Genomic DNA, 22817 nt, shown 5'->3' on the forward strand with positions numbered 1-22817 from the left:
ATTAAGGCAGAATCCCACCTTGCTATTTGTTAGCATCAACCTGGATGATGGTCCTAAACGTAACCAGTATTTCCTGGCCTGACAAGGTTATAGCTTAAACAAATACATCAGTTAAATACAGTGGCATCCAGAGAAAAACTCAGCTCACAGCTGAATCTTTCAAGATCCCTGCTTATGGGCAGATGAATGCTTATTTACCCCCTTGGATAGGAGCTAGTGAGCACTGCTGAAGAACTAACTTGAAGAAAAGTTGTTTGGTGTCCAGCTTCTGCAAGTAACTACCACACAAAAGGATGAGAAAGAGGAAGCGAGAAAAAAGGGACAACTTAGAGCCCACTGCGCTTCCCCAGGTTACCTCAGCATGCCAAGGGCAAGACTCCCACTCTAATCTAAATAGCAGGCCTAAGGAGCAACGTTTCTGTAACCATCATGTGCGATGAGGAGCACAAGTGCCATGTCAACCAGAGTTAAGGAAGAGACAAGAAACCTCTTAACCCACCCAATCCTCTGCACACCTACACACACTTCCCTCTCCTGCAAAAATCTACATCTGTTTTTACTCCTGAATTAGAGATTTCCCTCAAACCACAGCTTGTTTGAATGGGCTGGAAAAAAAATCTGAGATGACAGCCCTCCACTTGGTGGCTACAGAGTACTCTTAGATAGCGTGGATGGAAACTGCATACAAAATGAATCCTCAGCACAAGTGACAGAAAATGTGAAGTCTCTCAAGTGTATCCAAGATCCCAGTCTGGTTAGAAAAGTTCAGAAGATACCTATAAGATCTTTATTGCGACGATCCATAGAAAGGTTTCTCAGGGCAATTGACACAGCCCTCACAACCTTGTCAGAGTCGGACTGGAGCAGCTCCACAAGCACTGGTAAGCCTCTCTCCTTCCGCACTGTTGCACGGATGTACGTGGACCACTGATCAGAACACAAAAGGGAAAAGAAACAATACAAAGTATTGTGAGTTCATATACCTGCTCCTTCCTTGCCCTGGCATTTGTTTCAGTGCTGTAATTCATTTTTTTCCCCTCCAAAGACTAGTTAGGTTGTGTGTGCTGATGCATTTATAACTTAACCCATCATTCAAGTTCATCAAGCACCAAGGAAGAAAGGATGTAGAAGTTCATCCTACAGCTTTGCAAGCTGCTGGGGAAAGACGACAGAAATAGAAGGAAGGAGCATCATCCACCAGCATCTGTTCTGTACACACCTCAGTGTGCAAACACATCCCCCTGGATTAGGAAAAAAGAGGTCATTTGGAGGGAACAGTAAAGCATCCAAAGCATCTGTTATCTTCCCCCACCTCCAATTTCATGCTTTTATTCTGCTTCATGATTGATTTTAAAATAAACTGTATTCAAGACAGCTGTGAAACGCCACCCTGCTGATCCTCAGGCTGCTGATCACTCCCACTTGCCATGCAGTTCTAGAAGTGACCAGGCACACCTTTGAGAGAACTGCCTGATTAGTGCTGGGGATGCTTCAGATAGGGTATCAGAGGACACTTTGGAGTGCAGTTTCCTGAGCAATCTGACAATCCAATGAATTAAGCATTCAGGACACTTAATCATCTAACAGCAGGCTTTTGTGAATGGACAAAGCAATGGTTAAGTGGTTTAAGTAGTAAAACCCGCTTGTGGTTAAATTTTCATGAGCTCAGTGATGCTTCCACTACGTAAACACCGTCTGTCCAGAAGATGCAAAACATCTTAAGTGGGTAAATAAGATGGAAATAATTTCTTTGGAGTTCCCACCTCCTTCCTTTTTAAAGGAGATGCAAATGCACAAAGTAACAGTGCATTTATAATGGGACATAGCTTTGTTCTTTACTTACACAAAGGAAACAAAACAGACTAGAGAAGGCTGCACTCACTGTCCAGTTGCCAGCACTGAGATTCTGCAAAGCCCCCGCTGCAGCTTCCAGAGTGTTGAAGTTCTGACTTTCAGTGAGGATGGAGAGGTACAGTCGGACCACATCTGGCTGGTACAGTAATTCAAAGCCTGCAGGTGGGAGAAGAGGAGAACAGAAGCAAGAGAAGCAGAGAAGGCAATGTATGAATAAACACATAACATACCTTTATTTAATCACATATGAGAAGAGCCAAGAAAAAGCTACGCCACAGAAAGAAGGGCTTCTGCCATGTCCAGGATATTTTATCCACAGTTGAAAATGGTGCACACAGGAACTCATGCACAGGACATTCACCTGGGCTGAAGGTTCCTTTGCTTGTCTTTGGGTTGACAATTCTTTCTGAAACCTGTGCTATCCTATATACTGTCTAGCAGGCTGAGTATATGTGTGTAATAACAAGGTGACGAGAGACAATTTTTGTCTGCAACAGTTCTTACTTTGCTTGTCTAGATTGGGTTGCAAATTCACCTTGCACTCCTGTTTTCATTCAAATCTATCTCAGTACCTTTACAGACACAAACAACAGGGCCAAGAGAGCAAGCTACACAATCACAGCCACCCCCTTCTCACACCTAGGTGACAAAAGAAAGATGCAAGATGTCAAAGTGACTAGAATCCCCAATTGGTAGGGGCAGGGAGAAATGCTGACTCCAGTTCACATATTAGGTAAAGAAATACACCAGCATCACACCACACTGCGAAACTGTGACACACTCATTAACTAAATATCCCCAGAGTCACTGCATCAGCTTTGCAGTTTAAGCACGACAGGAATGAGAACTATTCCCAGCCCTGCCACAGATTTCCTTTTGTGATGCTGAGTAACTGACAGTAGCACCCGTGTCTTGACTTCTTCATCCAAAGGATTAGGATTTATCCATCTACACATATTAAAAAGGGGATTTTAGGCAAGAACTTCATCATTGCAAGTTGTTGCATATTTTGAAGCCATTTTTACCTATCTTTCTTCACTAAATGTGGCACAACAGACTGCATCGATGAGGGAAGAACATGCAAGCATCCAGTTGAAGGACTTGTCAGACAAACATGATCTCAAAGATCATGGTGCTGTTCAGATTATGTGAACAACAAACTAAATCCCCTAAAGTGTTTCTGTAAGTGCAGGAAGGCACAAGCAACCTATGGTCAACACAAACTCATCTGCAGTCACTGTAGCTGGAAGATACTTCTGGATTGGTGGCTTTTGGGGTGTTTGCAGTAAATAAAGTTCATCGGGCATTACCTAGGAAAGGATTTTTGGAAAAACATAACATGAACGAAAGCATGAAAGCGTGAATGAGCTTGGGCAAACAGGAAATCTGAAGCCTATTTTGAGCAGAAGAATTTTTTTTTTATTTGTACAAATGAAAAGAATGTTTTTCGCATAACAAGATGCTGTCCTCAAAGTGTAGCATAATTCAAAGCAAGTCTTCCACTAGCAAGACAGGAAACCTACAAACACAAACCACTCACTCTTTTCAGTACGTTCTCTTCAAAATCACCCATCTCTCATATACATATTTTTCAGCACATATCAGAGATTATCATATTTCAGACATCTCAGATCAAACCTAGAGGCAAGAAAATTGAAACCTTGTATAACACTACCCATAAACACAGGCCATGTTAACCCCCTGCATATACTGGGCTTATTTATACCATTGAAAGCAAGAAAACACACTTCATCAGGCAAGGGTTTCTTTGCTCCATATCAAAAAACTGATCTCTGCATGAGGATCCATGAGCTCCCATGTGCTGCCTCATACTTTCCCTGCTCAGCTTCTCACATGCATCCCAGCACGCTTGCATTCTTCTCAAATGACTGAGTAGGTAACCCGCTCCATGTCTGTGACTGGTTTTAATGCCACCACTTGCTTGCTACATGACACCCTACAGATATGTGCAAGCCGCAACAGATGGCAATCCCCAAAGGCATCCTGCCAATCCATACCACTTACTTTCCTCTTCTCCAATGTCCTCTCCTTGCATTGGGATCATTGCCCTCTATACTGAATGCTGAGAAAAACTGTCATTACTTAATACATGAAGCATGAACAGTTGTATAGCTTTTCTCCATTCCTCGAATAAGTTTGTGATTATCTGACTCCAATATGACCTTCGTATCACCCTTCTCTGCCACTTCACAAGGTGAATTGGCAATCTAAGAATTCCTCAAGAAGAAACACCGCTGCCTGATAAGCATGCAATATTCCTTTCCTGAACACTAATACTTAAAAAAATCTCTTAGGACAGCTTACTGGAACTTTGACACTGTTATCTTTTAAGGAAGCTTTGCTGAAATGTAAATCAGATCAGCAAAAGAGATGAAGGCAGGTTCATTAACAGATAATATTCATACAGAACATTTACTGTTCAGTATGAGAGCTCAGGCTTGCCTGTGGTTGAATAGTATGCAATTGTTCAGCCAGTCTTCTCTGATGGCTTTGTTTTAAAGTGCCTAGTTATAATTTGGGCATACTTGGAAACAGCCCCACACGTTCACCCTCTCCTGTTATTGAAGTGCAGTCTACAATGTGCCCTTTCTGTCAGTCTGTATGGCCGTTTTTAACTGGACACTCTTCCTTCCTTGCAGCACCTCACTGAGTATGAACACTAAGATGTAACAACCCTCTCACCTCTGCTTACCTCTTGCATTCCAGTCACGCACCTCCCACCCGCTTTCTGTCATTACCTCTCTTCATGCATGAAAGTCTCTCCTTTTTCTTACTTACTAATGTAAAAGCATCTCAAAAATGTCTTCACCTTCTCTCTTCAATAATTCACAGCATTTCCTCTACCAATTACCAGTACATTTCTGCTTTGGGGCATAACCCCTTAGCCAGTTTGGTGGATGATTCTCACCTCACTCCACACATCCCCACTTTCCAACTACATTTATGCCTCTGCTCCATCAGCATCTGTTTTAAACAGACTTAGCAAGTGCTGCGCACCATACATGAAACTCTGTCCTCCCTCACGTCTCACCCCTCCCCTCAACTGCTGCGTGCTTCCAGTGCTGCAGCACTGCTGTGTCAGCCTGGCTACGCCAGACTAAGGCAGGCAGGAGATGCTAAAACGAAGTATTATGAATGCCCCTCATGGATGGCTGCTCATTAGCAGAGATGAGAACCTACTAGCAAGAAGTTACTGCTGCACCGGAGGGTTTTTCCCTCATTGACAGCAAGCTGACACTTTTCATAAGCGTTATAGACCCTTAAAAAGAAACAAACAAGTTTTATATTTTCTCCATCTGCTTCCTGTCCTAATGAATCCAGCTCTGCTATTTATAGGATGCAATTTGTCTGAATTACTATAAATTTCCTTCCAGTGTTGTGTGGAGGCCTTGCACATTTTTCCATGAAGCGCTTCAAGCACGTTCCTGGGAAGCACAGCTGGTCTTACCTCCATTAAGCACCTGCTTCTCTTCAAAACTGATTTCCTTAATTTCAAGATCATCTTAATTATTTTTTCAGGTAATGCTACTTTTGTGCAATATACAGCTAATTGCTTATATCCATTTTTTAAATGGAAATGAAAAAAGAGGGTCATTAATGATAGGTAATACATCAAATGAGAAAAACATCCACTGTCTTCCTTTTTCTTTAAAAAGCCTTTTTAATTGTAGCCCAGATTCAGCACTGCCCTTAAAAAGAGAATTTCTCCCGGAATAAATGAGACTTCCATGGTTACGGATTTGTGCAGAGTTGCAATCTACACTGTTTCCTCCTGGAAAAGCATGAGGATAAGTCATTTATTGCTTTTTTTCATTGCAGAAAGCAAAGTAAACAAGTTCACTATATTAGTTTTTGCCTTTTAGAGAAACAGAAACTGCCTTGGACACCGATGTCATTGAGTCAGACATTTTACAGCATCTAAGCATTCTCCCCAGCTAATGGCATGAATGTGTATACAAAGGAAGATCTTCCACATTAGACATCTTCACCAACATGCTGTAGCCTCATCTTTCTGAAAAAAGGAAGATGAGCTTCTTCGCAGCAGAGTTGCTCAAAATCAGCAAATGGATTCACTAAGTTCACGCTACCAGGAGGTGCCAAGTGGATTATCCTTTATTTGCCCACAGAACAGTGACAGCACAGACAGCAATTTCAATCCTGAACAGAAAACACCTGAGTAATTAACCGGTGGTGATTAGCCATCTCAATCCATTCAACCCTCAGTCCCTGTGCTGAGAATGATGCAGCAGTTCCTGGATTAACTCCTCCACAAACCTATTTGCTTTCATCTTGGCAATGCTGATCCTGTGCCTATACTTAGCTACATTCTGGCAATAACATAAAATATTGCACCAGGTGTGTATCTCTGATATGCCAGCTTAATCCCAAATTCAGACAACTTTCTTTGGAGCAAGTTTGCCAAATCTATTCCCTTCACCACTCATCCCATTTAGGATTTATTGTCCCCCTACAGGCATGGGAAATTACACACGTGTGGACACTGGTCAGATGAGAGTTCTCCTACTGCTGTAGCAGAAGTGTGCTGCTTCATTTTCTATCCCTACAAAAACTCTTGGGTTGCTGTTTAAAAAGAGAGGCAATTTCATATGTAACTGGAAGGATGCTGGCAACACTGGAGGAAAAATTAAGAAGACCCTAGACCTAGGAAAAAACCAAAGATCACTAAAACAAATTCTGATAGCTACTCACTCTCGCAGTGTCCATAGGCATGTTTCCATTAGTGTTTTGATTTGGATCAGTTTTGAAGCAAATTTCCCCACTTACTGCGCTTTGGTTCCCAACACAGAGAAGTGGCAGCACCACCTGGACTTCATTTGGGATGAAACTAAACCAAGAGATGTACTCCAGGACCGCACCGAGGGTGTGCTGACCAGCAATGGAAGTTCAAGGGCTGATCTGCCCATACCGAGCCACTCCACTCGCTAAGGTGGCCATCCACTGTGCCGGCCCATTCCGAGCATGAGATGTGACAGGTACCGGCAGATGGAGCGAGAGGAGCCCGAACAGCAGCTTCTCTGCAAGGTCATATACTAACAGACTCTGTAGAATAAGAAAGCAGATCCCTAAGCAACTACGAAGCCATGAGCCAGAAGAAAGGAAAAAAAAGTAAAGAATCACGTCAGTAAAAGAAATGAACAATTTGATTCTGCAAGAAAGAAAAGGTCCAAAGATCTTGGACTCCTGCCCTCTGCCGACAACAGGCTGGTAACTTCATTACAGCCTGTGTAGTTCATTGTTTGCAAGTTAAACAGTTGTAAAACAGAGTTCAGAATTACTTGCTACAGAAATGTTTTCAGAACATGTAAGCAGCAAATCCGTCCAGCAGTTCAACCCTCCCCTTCCAGGAATGCCTCACCCTACAGCACGGCTTTATAACAGACGACATGAAAAAACCCATGGAAGGTGGGAGGGAGGCAGCTGGTTACTTTTATAAAAACAGTAATCACATCCTTAAAAAACCCGACCCATCAGCTCGATTCCATCTGTATGCCGTGCTTCAGCACCCAGTGCACAAAGCAGCTTGAATGCCAACATAAACTTGAAAGACTCTTCTAATTGAAAGGCTTAACAGTAGCGAAAACGCAGCCAGCTCCAACAGAGCCAAATGCTTGGCATAATCGATGGAGAATGCAGCTCGATGCAGATACATGTAGAATACCGAGTGTCATACAACAGAGGCATAGCAAACTTCTGCAACGAATGAAGAAGAAATAATAGGTGGAAAGTTCTGAATAGTCTCTATAGCTTTCACTTCAAGGTACTGTACAAGTCAAGACAGGTATTATGCCTACTGCAGAGATTCAATCAAGAATACAGCATCCACCACTGAGCAGGAGCTCTGAAGACAGACAGAACAGCCTTTGAATAGTACTGAAAAGAACAACCAGAATAATATGGGACACACGAGACTCAAATCAGGCTTGAGGGAATGTTTAAGAGGAGTTTTTCTATTTAGAAAATGAACACCAGAGTGTGTGACCTTTCCAACTAATCTACTAAGTCACACACAAGTTCTAAAATTACATAAACTCTTCCCAGTTTACCACGTACTCCCACAACGAAAGAAGCAATGGCATGCTAGTTAAAAAGGGAAGCAAGCAACCCCCCACCCCAAAGGATGTAACAGGAATGTTACCGGCACTACCAAGGGCGGAGGTATGCAAAAAATCAACACAAGGGGCTAGGCTGACTGCAGGGAAGACAGAAAGGCAGCAAGGAAAGGAAATGGGAGGGCAAGGCAGCGCAGGAGAAATAAGGATGCCTGGGAAAGCAAACTGTCTTTTGCTTTTTCTATTATCCTTTACATTTCCCAAGCTCCAGAAGCTGTCATCAAAGTAACTTCTCTTACAGAAGTAACCTCTCTTACAGGGAGTGCTTTGTAAGCGGTTGGTTATATTCCACTTCATAGCCAAAGAATATGCAATTCAACAAAGATGGCTCAATTAAACACAACCCATTTTGACCTTGTGTGAGTTCCAGCACTTCTGTTTTCTGTGAGCAGAGATTTTAAAGCTAATACAGTTTTCCCTTTCCAAAGGGCCTGCAAGCAGCATTTCTCCCGACAGTGTCTGACACACTGCCCAATAACAAAGGCTTTTTTCAAGCCTATGCAGCTAAGTCTCTTGGCAACTGGAGATATTCCGTTAACAACCTTCTCTCCTCTGTTCACTAATCAGTAGCGAAGGCTCTGGAGGACCAATACTTAATAAGGATCTGACTGTTGCTGCAGATAACTAGAGCGCTACCCAAGCTTCTAGTTCAAAAGGGGAATGTGCTGTCCCCGTAGGCCTGTTCCTGACGGGCAGGAAATACGGAGCAGCCAGGCTGATGCAGAGAGGGCGAGTTGCTAAAGGTCTCCACCGAGAGGGAGAGAAGGCATGCGGGTGAATTGCAGCACATTTAAGCATTTGCAGGTCACCTTTGGCAGTGGGTTTTGTTTGATTTTGAGAAACACCATTGTTACAAGCAACAATGCTTTGGACCTGAAGTTAACATTAAGCCCTTTGGCTGAATGATTAAAATAGGACGGTTCATGTAAATAGCTTCCTTTGCCCCTGTCCCAGAAGACTTGCATCTGACCTTGGAGACTTTAAGTACAATACGTGAGATGTTAACACTTGCTCTCTCACCAGCTTCTCTGATCCAAAGTTATTTTTATTTACTTCACAGTGATAACTGAATGCATTTTCTTTTAAAGGGAACGGGATAATCATGTTATTCCAAAAGCAAGTCTGTTTTAAAATGCACTTTGGATCTAAAAATCAAACATTAAGTAACATCCTCTCCCTCTCTCACACACACGCAGACCACACATTGGAGCCTCTGCTTTGTGAGCCACGTATCAAAACGATCTGTTTGGAAGTACGGGTTCCCCTTTTCCCATACCCAGCTTACCATGGTGTTTGCAAGCCCCCTGAACACACTCCAGGCCCTGCATCACCACTGCAATATCTCAAAACGGGACTTGGTTCAAAATCCTGTCTCACATACACAAGTGAATACAAAACTAATCTGCACCAAAGGTCTGCCAGCTCTGCAGGGTTTCACAGTGTGACATTGTGAGCTGTGCAAGGGTACTGTACTCCCGGTAGTTCAGGTACTCCTGAGACTCTAAGCTAGGGGTGAACATTCTCTCGCCTGGAGCAATTGTGTGTCTGTGGTAGTCTTCCTGGATGTCATTTACTCTTGTCTCAACAACTACGGTATTTTAAGACAAAAGACAGATTAGGCTTATCAGGCTGGTGATCGCACTGACAGCAGATCAATATGCTAGGGGAGCAGCCATGCAAACCCTCCTAGGTGCGGTCAGTCTTGCCTGCTGCCTCCAGGGAAGCTTCTTCCTGAAGCTTTCCGGTTGGACACATGCCTCTAACAGCTGATACCAAAAGGACGCTGGGCACAGCGATGATGCGCATCACACTGGGGACTTCTTAAACAGACAGCAATTTGCCCCATGCATACAACATCAATACCAAGCGTGTCATCAATCACGTTCTGTTTCCCTGGGAGGGAAAGCCTGAATTTCCAGGTGTTGTCTGCTGCGTAACAGGAATATTAGAACAACAGCGGACAAGGTCAAATGTCCATGCTTATTCTTTTAGATCTCAGCATTGCTGCTGCTACTATTGACCGTGGGTGCTTCTGACACGTCTGTTCCTGTCTCTGTGAGGGTCCAGAATTACACACGACTGACGTGTTTTCTCCCTCCTCTCTGAAAGGACCCAGATGCTTGTTGATTGCTCAAATGCCCTGAGGGGTCTCTCCCTGTGCATGGCACCAGACAGCTCTATTTTGTCACTCCTCCTTTTCAGCCACAGATAGTAATTGCAAGGACTGCACAATCCACGCTAGAAATAAGAACACTGCGCAGCCCGGCTGGCTTGTCTGGCTTCCAGCGTTTGGGCCAGTTACACCAGTAGAAAATGCGGAAGCTCAGGGAGGTGTCAACTCACTGTCCTCAGAGCTGCAAGCACAAGCCAAGAACATGTGGGGAGGCCACAATAATCCAAATCCATAGCACTGCCAAAGATCGTTCCCTGTTTGCAACTCTGGAAAGACACAGTAATGAGGTGACTCTACAGAAAGCCTCATTTGATACAAGCAGGTGTGAAAACGGACCCCTCTTCTAAATGGGGAAAGCTTTTAAATGGAGGAATCTCTAGGCTGCAACTTCCTTACTCTCTGCCTTGGTAGAGCTTGAATTCACTGCTTTTGGAGCATATTGCAAGCCTTTTCCATTTAGCTAAGCTTTCCCAAAGGAACAAAAGGAATAGCGAGATGGCTGGCAAAGGTAATGAGGACTGGGAACTTGAGGAAAATTACAACTTTTCACATTATATAAACAAATGTGGTTTTACAACTGTACATTCATGTATACATGCCAGAACATGTGTGTTTTCAGGGACTTTTCCTTAAACTGAAAAAACCAAAGCCAGGTAAAAGCATTTTCCTTGCAAAACCCACATACAGCTCAGTAAAGCATGCTACTGCTTTTCTGATCATAGCTGCCACGTGATGCAGCTGAACAGACCTGAGATGTAAGACAGACTCTTTTCACTGCCTTTACTAGTGCAGAGGCCTAACTGTCCAGCCCAACCATCCAAAGGTTTGAGCTTACTGTATAAAATGTGGTTATTAAAGAGACACTGAGTGATTCCCTGAGGGAAAGCCCATTAAAAAAAAAAAAAAAAATATCACACCACAGCTACATCCAGTAATAAAATACAATGTGTTGCTGTTAATACCTTATCAACAAGTCCAAGAGCCTCATAACACAAAAACACCTCAGAACCAGAGTCGTCACTGAAAATCAACAGCCCTGTCAAGGGACTCCTTCCTTCGACTTGTGGCTGCCTGGACCTAACCATTTTCTTTCCTCTGGTCTTTTGTGTGTGTTTAACTAAGGATCATGTGTTCCAAATTGCCCTTTTTTGGCCTCAAGCCCCTGTAAAACTCAGCTTTGCAGTTCCAGATGCCGATCAGCTGCTTTGACTCCAGGACACTAATGAGCTTTTAGCTTCCTCCCAGCTCAGTAGTACAAACCTGTCTGCAGAGAAAAGCTTACTGCAAAAGGAATCATGCATTAGTCCTTGGCTCCAGAAGCCACTGAAGTAAATTTACTTTATTAAAAAGATTCTGACATTTTTCAGAACTGTTTAGATGTTGAACAGCTTTATAAACTTACTGTCAGAAAACCCCAGCAAGTAGGGAAGCACAGAGAAGGGGAAGAAACACTACAGAAGACAGCTGCAAGGCAAAATAAAAAAACCTACATGGTAATACTTTTTTAGTTGAAATATGCACACACCTTAAGTACTGAGTTATGCGAGAAAGGTGGAAAAAGCACGGAAAACTCTTCACTTCTGCAGACCTCTTAAGTATCTTCTTTCCTATCTCCAAGAGAGACTGTATGAAATGCACTGAATCACGAGGGTGGGTATGGTCCCACTAAGTGCCCTCCCCTGCTATATGATTTACATGGGACATAGTAGGCCAGTAAATGAAAGCTCTTATGGGGCTGTGGAGTGGGAGAGAGGCCACAGTGCTACACAGCGCAAAGCTGTAAGATCCAGCGTCAGGTGGGAAGCCGCTGTTAGACTGGAGAGCTCTGCGCTTACCCACCAGCGAGGCGGTACTGCAGAGCTGGCAGCTAAGGACGGGCAGCAGCCAGCCACTCTGGCAGCCTGGCTGGTGTCGGGGAGGACAGGAGGGGATTGCAGCTGGTGGCCACTTCTTAGCCTGGATGCAGTGGCCGCGCTCCTTCAGACCTCCACGGATGCCATTTCTCTCCACCAGGCCTGTGGCGAGTCAAGGTGTGGGGGGACCCACAGCACCTTGTGGGATCAGCCCTTCTCTGCCTTTACGCACCGGGGTGCTGGCACTGAATCTTAACCAACAAGGCAAAACCAAATCCTCCATTACTCAGGAATTTACAGAAATAGGATTGCTTTGTCAGGTATGGGACTACGGGGATTTCCACTGACTGCGCTTGAAAACACTGTCCTGCTGCAGAGGGACTTTCCGCTCTGGTTTGAAAGCCGGCACGCTCCTGACAACGTCTGGATGTATCAGCGATGGGCGCTGCTTAGAGCTGCGAGAGACAAGGATCGACAGACAGTATTTCCACTCAGGCTGGCGCCTGTCAGGTTCTCCCCTTCGCAGCCTGTCTGAGTTTTATCTTCAGTGCCAAGGGAAAAACAACTTCAAGAAAAAACCCAAAATCTTTCAGAGCTCACACACACTGAACTACGCTTGGAAACCCATTTGAAAGCTTCTTTCTGGGTTACTCATGCTTCACCGAGTCTACTTGTACTTCCACTTCTCATCACGATTTTTATACAAAGTCTCATAAATGGTCATAAGCCATTACACAGGTATTTGGTTATTCATATCAAGTCAGTCGCTTGTTAGAGGCCCGTCTGCTTAAGGCAGTGAAGGGCAACAGAACTCCACAGCTTGAATTCCTCAAATAAGAAGGAAGAAAAATGTCTATTCTCCAGTGGATCTACCCTCACGGAAACATCAAACGCTTCAAAATACTTCCCAGTAGGAAGGAAATATTTGGATATAAACAACTAACCTTTTTTGGGGAAAGGTTATCAGAATCCAAGCTGAGAAGAAGCTAGCAGGTCCAGTCTCAGCCTAGAGAAATGAAAGGCCAGGGATTCCTAATTACCAGGACTGGTATCGGAAGCCTGTTCGGTTCATTACAGGCAGAGCCCTGCAATCTTGCCTCTGTAAGCATTTTATGAGCAAGTGCCATATGGAAAGACTCCCTCACGTTATTAAATAATTCATTATACACCAACCCAAACACTTCCTCCAATCCTGTTTGTGTCCTGAAATTGCTAATTAGTTCCTGCTACAGCTTCCAAAGTCAAAAGTGTGTTTCAATTCCTCTCTCCATTTCATGAAAGCTGCCACACACACCCAAAGGCAGCCCAGTGCCTCTAATCTGTCTCAATTACAGTCACCATCCTGCTGTCAGGCAATTCAAGTATCTCCCAAGCATCCAAAAAAAATATTTTTGATGTTTTCAATGTCAAATAAATGTCAGGCCAGAGTAGAAGCAACATGAACAGAAAGTTTTCTACTTCTGTAACAAAAAACGGACCTTGCAGTCCAGGTTTTCAAGGTACAGTATTTGAGTACTTAATTCTCACGGATTTCACCATAAGCTAGAAACCTTAATGCCTTCAAGAACAGAGATTTTTCCACCCATCCTCAAAGCACCATATACAGGCAGGGGCTACAGAAGGCCAGAGGCAAGAGAAGATGCTAGTGCTCCTCCCTCATTTGACTTGGGGTGCACTGGGACGTACCACACTGAAGGCGTGGAGTGAAGGGGTACTCTCCTTTCTGCCAACCCTTCTCTGCAGCTTTTTAGAAAAACCGTAAAGTTTCTATTAAAGGTAAACACGTCTGCTGTTTGATGCACTGACTGAATATCTGATAATCACAAGCAGAACTGACACAAAACCAGCTTTGCCCATAGAATTATAGGTTTCCTGGAAACACGGATCTTGCTGTAAAACTTTAATTTCGACGAAAATGTAAGATAAGACAACGTGATCTAGAGAGAAGTAGCTCTCTGAAGCCTTAGCTGTCCAAACACACACACATTTTACAACCACAAATAAATCCATTTGCAAGTATAAAAAAAAAAATAGATTGGGGCCCCAGTGTATAGCAATGAATGATATACTTAGTCAAAATGGACAGAGGAAGCATGGAGATGTTTTTCAAGAGGCAACAGGAGAACGTTACATAGCATCCAACTACAACCTGGATCCGTCTTTACCATCCTACAGGCACGGCCCGCATTCACAAACCACCAGAAAGTCATATGCAAAATTTTACAACAAAGCCACAGCAGACCCCACCTCAAAGCAACTCTGACAGCTTCTTTGAAACCACTTCATCGCTGTTGAAAATAGCAAAAAGATCCCTAACCCAATAGACATTTTGTTTAGGACAGTTTTCAATTTCAATGCAGCTTTCTTATGGTAATACTATGCAATTAAAAACTGAGCTTAAAACTACCCATGTAAAAGTTTCTAAGCAGAAGCTGACATTTACTGTGGAGGTTGTTCACACCTATAGAAAACTCTGAAAAGGTCAATGTAAGCGTAAAGAAGGTGAGATACTTCCCCAAGAGTATCGAAATTTCTGTCATGTTACAACCCATACCCATTTCTAATCATTCATATATGCAAGGCAGTGTTATGAATGCCCTGATGGCTTCTCATGGGCCATCTGAGTCTGCAGCTGGATCTAGAAATAGGCCTCCAGACTGCAGTGAGGGGACTGGCACCAAATTCGAAGTGTTTCAGGGAAGCTGGGATCCAGTCACATAGAAAACTGCCAATACAGTCTAATTTCAATGGGTTTACTCTCAGCATTGCTTTCGGCAAGCAGATACGTAGAATTTGGAAAGGACCTGCTTGTTAAGAATTAACTATGCAGCAAAACCTTGCAGAACTGCCCAAATCCAAGTCATGCATGCCTTTACCAAGCCTTAAGTTTTAGACACTAGCACTAACCTGAACGGAAGTACTCTTCTGGAAGCAGCACTCATGTAATTGAATAAATGGGATCAGGTCTCATGCCCCTAACACCCACGCTCTCTCATTCCTTGAGAAATCCCAAACACATTGCAATGCAACTAACACCTCAGTCATCCTTGACATTTCTCATCTCTCCTCTTAGACATCTGTAAGTTGCCTTTTTGCTCTGCAGTGATCACTAGCGCGTTTTATGACTCAATGCGCAAAGTATCCCCAAAAGGGGAGTGGGAAACCTGCATTTCCAAGGAATGCAGTCTTCCAATGTCCTAAGTGCTTAAAGGTCACTGGGGACACTCGAGTTAAGGCAGATTGTCTCTCTAGATCTTATTCTTGTCCCCCCCACATTTTGAACGAGTCTTTGGAGATGCTTTTCTTGCTCATAATTTTTAAGCTCTCAGCAGGACAAGTTGCAATTATATGCTCAATCATGATTACAGATTTGCTGGTTGCGATTTTAGAGTTCTCAAAACAAAATTCATTAGATTAAATATTCTTCCTGGCTTTGTATGAGAGGGACAAGAAGAACTGATGTTTCCAAATGGAGTAGGCTTGCTACCTGTCTTGCCAGCACAAGCCAACAAGAGAAATATTGCTTTAGGAATCAGGAAAACTCATCTCTATTCCCAGCTCTGCCACTGAAATGCCGTGTAAGTGCACAACTCACTTCAGCAGTCCATGTCCCCCTCTCCCCTCCCACTCCATCTCTGTCTTGCCTCTCTAGACTTGGCCTGTTCAAGTCAGCTGTCACACTGTGTCAGGGACTTACAATTCACTGAGGCTACTGGTAAAAGAGAATGCAAAGTTGCTCTACACGTCTCCTACAAAAGCAACGATATATTCAGTAAAGTAAGGAGACTGCAAGGCACGCAAAACATGACTGAACTGGACATGAGGTGGAAGGATTGCTCTTCGCGCATCCTCCTTCCAGAGAAGCCTGAACCACGGTCTATTCCTGAACAGACAAATAACATTTCATGCTATTACAGACTTCCACTTTTCCCTATGACCGAGGCACAGAAAATTCAGGGCTGAAACTAATGGTCTGAGAGGTTGAAATAAAAATGCTCTCCTTTCTACCACATACTGATCAACATTCATGCTGATCACCTGAAAATGCCTGGGTCAGCAATCAAGCTCTCAGTGGGTTCAGAGCAACGAACAGTTGGATTGACATTGCTTTCTAAACCATGCAGAGGTAAGATTCCCCCCCCTCCAGCTGACAGGTAAATTTAAGTGTCTGCTTTACCATGTAAATGCCTGCCTCTCAGTTCAAGGTCATTTTTCTTCAATCTACAGTTAGAGGTATATGGCACATTAAGTCATATCATTCCCCTGTCATGTTGGAGAAGGCGGGAGCTTTTAAGCCTGTGCAGAGCACTCAGGGTTATAGAAATAAATATGGCTTTATACAGCAGCTTTCACATTCAAAATATCTCAAAGTGGTTTATAAAGTAATGAGTCAGATAATAGGACTGCAGCAGCTGTGTAGGTAAACACACTAGAAATTAATGCTGAGAAAACAGAAGTCTTAATATTTTTATTCTCTTTATTTCCCTTTCTGCAAAACAGGACTGCAGCTACAGTCTGACTAATGAGCATCAGTGACTTCTGTAATTTAGAATGCACAGGTTATTTGACATTCCAGTTTATTTTAGTTTTCAGATTAACTCCATAATTAAAGCTCTCCATCACCTCTAATAAATACTGTTCAAGCAAAAGTAGAAAAAATGCTAGACACCTTACTGCATGTACCTCCCCTGTCTTGGCTGCATTAAGGGAGGCCTCCTTGCCTGATCTCTAGTACCTCAATTTGCCGTTAGTTCAGAATCACACAACTATTTCATTTTTATTCTCCTAGGGTGAAAGAGAGTGGGGTCGGTCACTTGGGCCAGTGGCCTGCTCAAAGCAGGCAATGCTGAATTTAGACCAAGTTGTTTATGGCTTTGTCCAGTCAGGTCTTGAGAACCTTCAATGATAGAGAAACCTTCAAAAACTCTCTGAGGAACCTGTTCCAATGCTTAATTATGGGGCATTAGGCTGCATTTTTGTGGGCCAAACAATACCAGATGGGACAGCCAGAGTATCCCAGACAGACACTTTAAGTAATATTCGAGAGATGTCTGTCTAGCGTTGAGTTTTGAAAGCATCTGAGTCACATAGGCCTCTGAGAAAGCTATCCACATTCCTGTTATTCCTAAAGGCACAGCCTTCATAACATTCACCTGGAGCTATAACTACTTCCCTTACTTATGCACACATTATTTCTGGAAATCTGGCAAGGGATTTAAATCAACATTACACAATTTTTCTGCCTCAGCTGTTCTGCAACTTTCTGCTGTTCTCTTAACTTGTTAAGTAGCTTCGTCAGCAGAACTTCGCTGTGGTACTTTTGATAGACACTAGAGACAATCGTAACTTTGTGCAACAAGGTTTTTGTAATTGATTTTGGCATGAAATTTCATCTCTAAATTCCAACAGAAGCTGAGTTCCTCTTCCTTGTACTTCACTACAACACTGGACAGGCAATCAGGACAACTTTCTGATTTGCACCCCTCTTCAAAGTATCACCTCATTTTCTTTATGCTTATGCTAAAAGGAGGGGAAAAGTCTCCGAGCTTTCATTGTTGTTGTTTCTTAATTGAAACTGAGTAAGTGGCATGGCAGAAGTCTGACATAATGCAACAGTGATGGATGGATGAATGGAGGGAGTGAGTTTTTCACTGCAGTGACTAAGTCCCAAGACTGAGGCAGTTACAGTTACGTGGGATAAGCACCTCCACGCCAACTCCTGCTTTTATTCCTGGCAGACTTCACTGGCACATTCTCATTTTATAAACAGTCCTTGAGCAGCATCTGTATAATGAGCTATGCTCTGTAGTAACAGGCATTCTATTTTAGACTAACAATTAGAATTGCTTGTAGAATAGAAATGCTAAATGAGACATGCAAAAACATATACACAAACCAAAGGGTGGGGAAAGAAGAGTATTAACCATTCTTAGCTGGGGCAAACAGTACAGGGAAGGCTGTGAAAAGAAAAAAAATACAGCGGACAACTACTCACTTTCCAACGTTAACTATTTTATCATCAGGAATGTTAGTAAAGTATAAAGGACATGAAAATCCAATCAGTGGTTGAAGGGTTAAGATCCTGTATTCCCTGCCATAACCAAAGTAAATGTTGTAGCTGGGCTGTAAAACTTGCCAAGGTCTCGAGTTATGTATTGGTTTCTGTACGTACCTATCTATACAGAGCATCATAAATAACACAGTTGAACTTTTCCATAAAAATACACAGTGAGTGTAATATGCATAGCAAGAATACAAAGCAATTCACAGTATTATGTATTTTCAAAATACTCTCTACAACATGGACTCCTCAATCCATTCACACAGTATCCCATTGGGGCATGCCACTACCATCCACCTTCAACAGAAATTATGTTTTTATTTAATTTTTCTATCACTGTGGTGCTAGCAACAGTTGTGATGCACAATACTTCGGCAGAATTTTGCTGGTTTTATGAATGTATCATGTACACTACCATCCACACTGGTTATCACAGCAGCAGTGAAAATACCAATACTTATTCTAGCGAAGGCAGTGGAAGTAGCAGACACTTCATGAACAAGGTCACTATAGCCCCAGCATCTGAATGCAATTAACTTGCCTAAGACCACTTGGCAAGTCAGCAGCAACGCTGGAATGTGTAAATGAGACTTTCTTACTTCTAGTTCTGTCTTTTGCTGAAGCTCCAGATCACTCCATCTCCTTAGTAGCTGCTGTAATTACCATGTGCCTGAGTGGAGTTCCTGCTGTTTAGTTTTTCATAGGCTACTTTATTATGGAGGTATATATAGGCTGTTCTAGTTTAAGATGTTATAAGTCTCATTTTCTGTGCATTTATAACTTGGCCACAAATTCACATCAAGCTGGAAAGGGAATCTACCACCTGGGATTCTTGTCTTTTGAAGATACTGCTAGTTATTATAATAGATCTATACTCTTGGGTGTCAGCCTCAGGCAAGAAGGAGCTGGAAGCTGACTACTGGAGTTATTTTATAGTCTCATGAAAGCCACAGGTGAAAGGACCTAAAGGTGGAAAGGGAGAATCTTGTCTCCAACTGCCAAGCTCTTCCTCTCCACTCACTGAGGAAGACTGAGCATTTAAGAATGCAAGAGAAGGATAAAGAGGAGGAATAGTTGTGGATGTTCATTCACTATTTCCAGGATAACCAAAGTACCTTAGAGGTGAGTCAGATTTTTTTCATTCAGAAGGAAGAGTCTGAAACAATTTGGAAAGAAAGCTGTCCTCCTAACTCATCTTGCATGTGACCTCTAGCTGTTAAGACAGAGGTAGAAGACAAAGGGAAAAGGAGGCGCTCTACAGGCAAACAAATTATAGCAGAGCCAAGAAGTGATGGAGGAGAACAACCACCTTATGACTTCACAAAGAACTTCGTATTCTCAACTCTGTGTGAAGAGAGCTGAATGAAATTCTCATATCACTACAATCACTCCTCTTGCCTCCCCGTCCCAGCAGTTGTTTCCCACTGCTCCCTCAGCTTAAACTTCAAAGCTACATAACCTAAAACTGAAAAAGACACTCATACTATGAAGTGTCCATATTGGGAGTGGGGAGGCATTAGTGGCATTTAACTATCACAGCTGACATTTCTTCTCCAGATTACATTGGTTATATACCCTCCATGTAGCAGAACGCTTCAAGTTCCCAACTCAAATCTTCCTGAAACAAAAGTAAATCTCTCTTAACTGAGCAATTTCTAGTATAGTCTAGTCACACAAACATTGTGCTTCCCCTTACTACAGCTGCAAGAGCTTTGCTGTTCCATTTCTGCTGTTCCAGATGCCATTTCACCTCTACCAGGAATCTAGCCTGTCTCATCTGTAAATACAATTTTTGCCTGGATGTCCCTATGGACGAAGCAAGGGACCGGAAAGCACGGCTTAGAGCTGCAACGTCGAGGCATTCTCCAAAGTGAGAGAGCAATGATTTGACAAACATGGTAGTAATCACTAGAACACAAAGCCAAAACTATTCTTCACATTCCTGAGCAGACAGATAACACCAGAGTATGAGCTCGTCCTGTAACGGTCCCAAATTCCTCTCACATGATTTGGTGGAATAACTAAACCCCACACAGCAGAGCTGTGAGAGTCTCAGCAGCACTACTGTACACAGTTACTGTGTAGGGTTTCAGTCATATCGTTAGTGTTTCTCCCAGAAAAATATGTTTCCTCTCAGACTCCAAAGTAAGAATGTTGTAGGATAGAATTGTATTAACAAGTGAAAAGAATTAGCGGCAGAATACAGAAAGGTCATACACACGTGAGAAAAGCAAGGTTGAACTGCGAGTCCTTATCGATATTTGAATATTCCTGCAAAAATAACTACTACGAATATACAATACTAAATGCCTACATGAATGCAAGTGATCACACCCACCGATGATGACAGTAAAACTACAGATAAAGCAGACATGCATCTGCCACCTCAAGACAATGCTGATTCCAAGACAAGGCATGCAAACATCAGTGGATAACAAATGTATCTAGTGGCTGACAAACACTGCCATACCGAGGTAACTACTGAACCTCAAACATCACTTAAGTCACCTGTATGTCAAGAGAGAGCTAAAAGGGTGTAGCACCTGAAGAAAACCACCATCTGGCCTAGAAATGAATGCTAACATAACAAAATAAGCTGACCGTAAGAGAACCTTGGGCACTCAGTGATGTTCAGTGATATAACTTAGCCCCCACCCCAAAGGTTTGCTGACTCCTATACAACAGTGCACTCTGTTTTACTAAATCCAGATTCTAGCAATATAACACAATACAAAAGCATAACTGTGCCCTTTACATGTTTGCCAAAGCGCTGTTGCAGCAGCATTCACCAAGGTAAAAGCCCAGAACATTTTGTCTAGTTGCTGCTGTTTAATGCATTGCATGACAATCTCTCACCATGGGTACCTGTGGGTAAAACACGCTCTTTGGGGAAAATCTGCTGCTTTAACTGCTCAGCTAGTTCAATACCTGTTAAAAATAGGTGGGGGTTGTTTTGTTTTTTAAACCTTATGCCACAATGAGTTACGCAGAAGGAAACAAAGGTCGTTCCATGGACAACATCCTTCAAAGGCCAAGCTGTTCAAGGCTTACTATCTGCACAACCTGAAACAAGGAAGGAACAACCCTTAAGAATTGTGCTAGTGATTTATTTTATGCAACATCTGTGCAGCAGGGTGAGCTTATCACAAGAACAAGACTGTGAATCACTAACTACCAGGACTGCTTTAGCAATGAAGTCCAGCAGCTCTGCACGGGTATGAGCGAAGTCTACCAGAAAGAACTGACTGATCCTAGCAATAGGCAGCAAGAACTGAGAATAGCTAGTGACAGGGAACATCACGACAATTAAGCAGTGTTTAGTCAACAGGTTTCAAAGTCAGCTGTCCCTGAAAAGCAAGGCAGACCCTTCTGCTTGTTCCTTCTCCTGCCTTGTTGGCCTACATAAAACTTCTCAAGCAAAAACTGCAAAATATTTCTAATCACGTACAATCCTATAGCAAGTTTCCTATTAGGTACCCTGGAGTATGTACTGGGACTAGGACTGAGACAGAAGTCAAGGAGAAACACATTCTCATCTCTGCAGATGAGTTACCACCACCCATCACTGATCACCTCATTCATCTAGAGTTTACAGAGAACTTGTGTTGTCTGTAAACTTTGTAAAATAAAAAAGAAGTAAAAAGAACAACAGTCCTACTGGAATGATTTTCTGTTTTAAGGAAGTTTTATTGTTAACCATTAGTGACAGAATTTTGCACTCCATTCAAAATCCATGCTAAGTGAGTAACTGTTAAACCCTCTCCATATCTGACTCACGCAAGAAATGCACACGTCATTAAAACACCGAAGGTGTCACAGTGTGTCAATCTAGGCAACAACTCTTAAAGGCTTAAGCCAGTTTACTTAAAATGAAAATAATCATTGTTCTATAACACACTTGGTATTAGTTCAAATTGCTTGAGTTGTCACGTTAAGAACAACAAGAAGCTATTTCAGACTCATTCTTTTCATTAGAGGAAGACGTTAGGGCAGGAACAAGACAAAAGACGTAACTCCTGGACCTCCAATTCACATTCCAGCTGCATCTCCCCATATGATTTTTCAAACCCTTCAGTTTCAGCCCTAAATTTACAGTTTATGTTCTGCGTGATCAAATTTAACAGATCCATAAAGATCACAAATCAGAGTTTCCACCTGTAGAGCACCGCTCAGCAGGTCAGGAAGCAACCCACTGCCGTGTTTCAACCCAGCTTTGAACGAACAAGTGGCTCAACGCAAGAATTGAAGAAGATTATGACAATAAAAGTAGAGTATTCCAGAAGAATGTCAGCTATGGGAAGAGTGTGTACGCGAGAAAGGAAAAATCCACAGGTGCCTGCTCCAAATTCCTCACAGATATTGGGGAAAAAGAATGAGAATTTACAGGCACCGGGCTGGAGAAAGTTTGGCAAGGGCAGGCTCCATATGGGAATTTTCCTATTCACGGCAATAAATTTTCTCTGACTCAAAGCATTGGAAGACAGATGAGTAATCTTTCACTGCTTTGTACATTCTGAAAAACACACAGGACCAAAATGAACACTCTACTTAGTAAAGCAACAGAAATAAGAGATACTTAATAATTCTGATAGGAATTCTCAATAACGTGCATGAAATACTTAAAAGATGTTAATACAAGAACATGTTACTTGCTTTCACAGAGGAGATCTTCCCAGTCCCTCAATTTCCACTAGCAGGCACAGGAGGGGTGTGGATGGTACCAT

General features: G+C 42.7%; 1 protein-coding gene across 6 annotated transcripts in view; it reads right to left on the reverse strand.

The window, feature by feature from the left end:
• ARVCF (ARVCF delta catenin family member) overlaps positions 1–22817 on the reverse strand; it is a 185265-nt gene that overhangs the window by 18330 nt on the left and 144118 nt on the right. For all 6 annotated transcript variants that reach the window (XM_059827845.1, XM_059827844.1, XM_059827841.1 and 3 more), the window contains 2 exons: positions 1883–2010; positions 777–927 (listed from right to left, as the gene is read on the reverse strand). In XM_059827845.1, coding sequence (XP_059683828.1) covers positions 777–927; positions 1883–2010 — 279 coding nt within the window. The remainder of the gene's footprint in view (positions 1–776; positions 928–1882; positions 2011–22817) is intronic.

This window comes from Gavia stellata, chromosome 21 (genome assembly GCF_030936135.1).
Source record: "Gavia stellata isolate bGavSte3 chromosome 21, bGavSte3.hap2, whole genome shotgun sequence".
In the NCBI taxonomy this organism is placed as follows: Eukaryota; Metazoa; Chordata; class Aves; order Gaviiformes; family Gaviidae; genus Gavia; species Gavia stellata.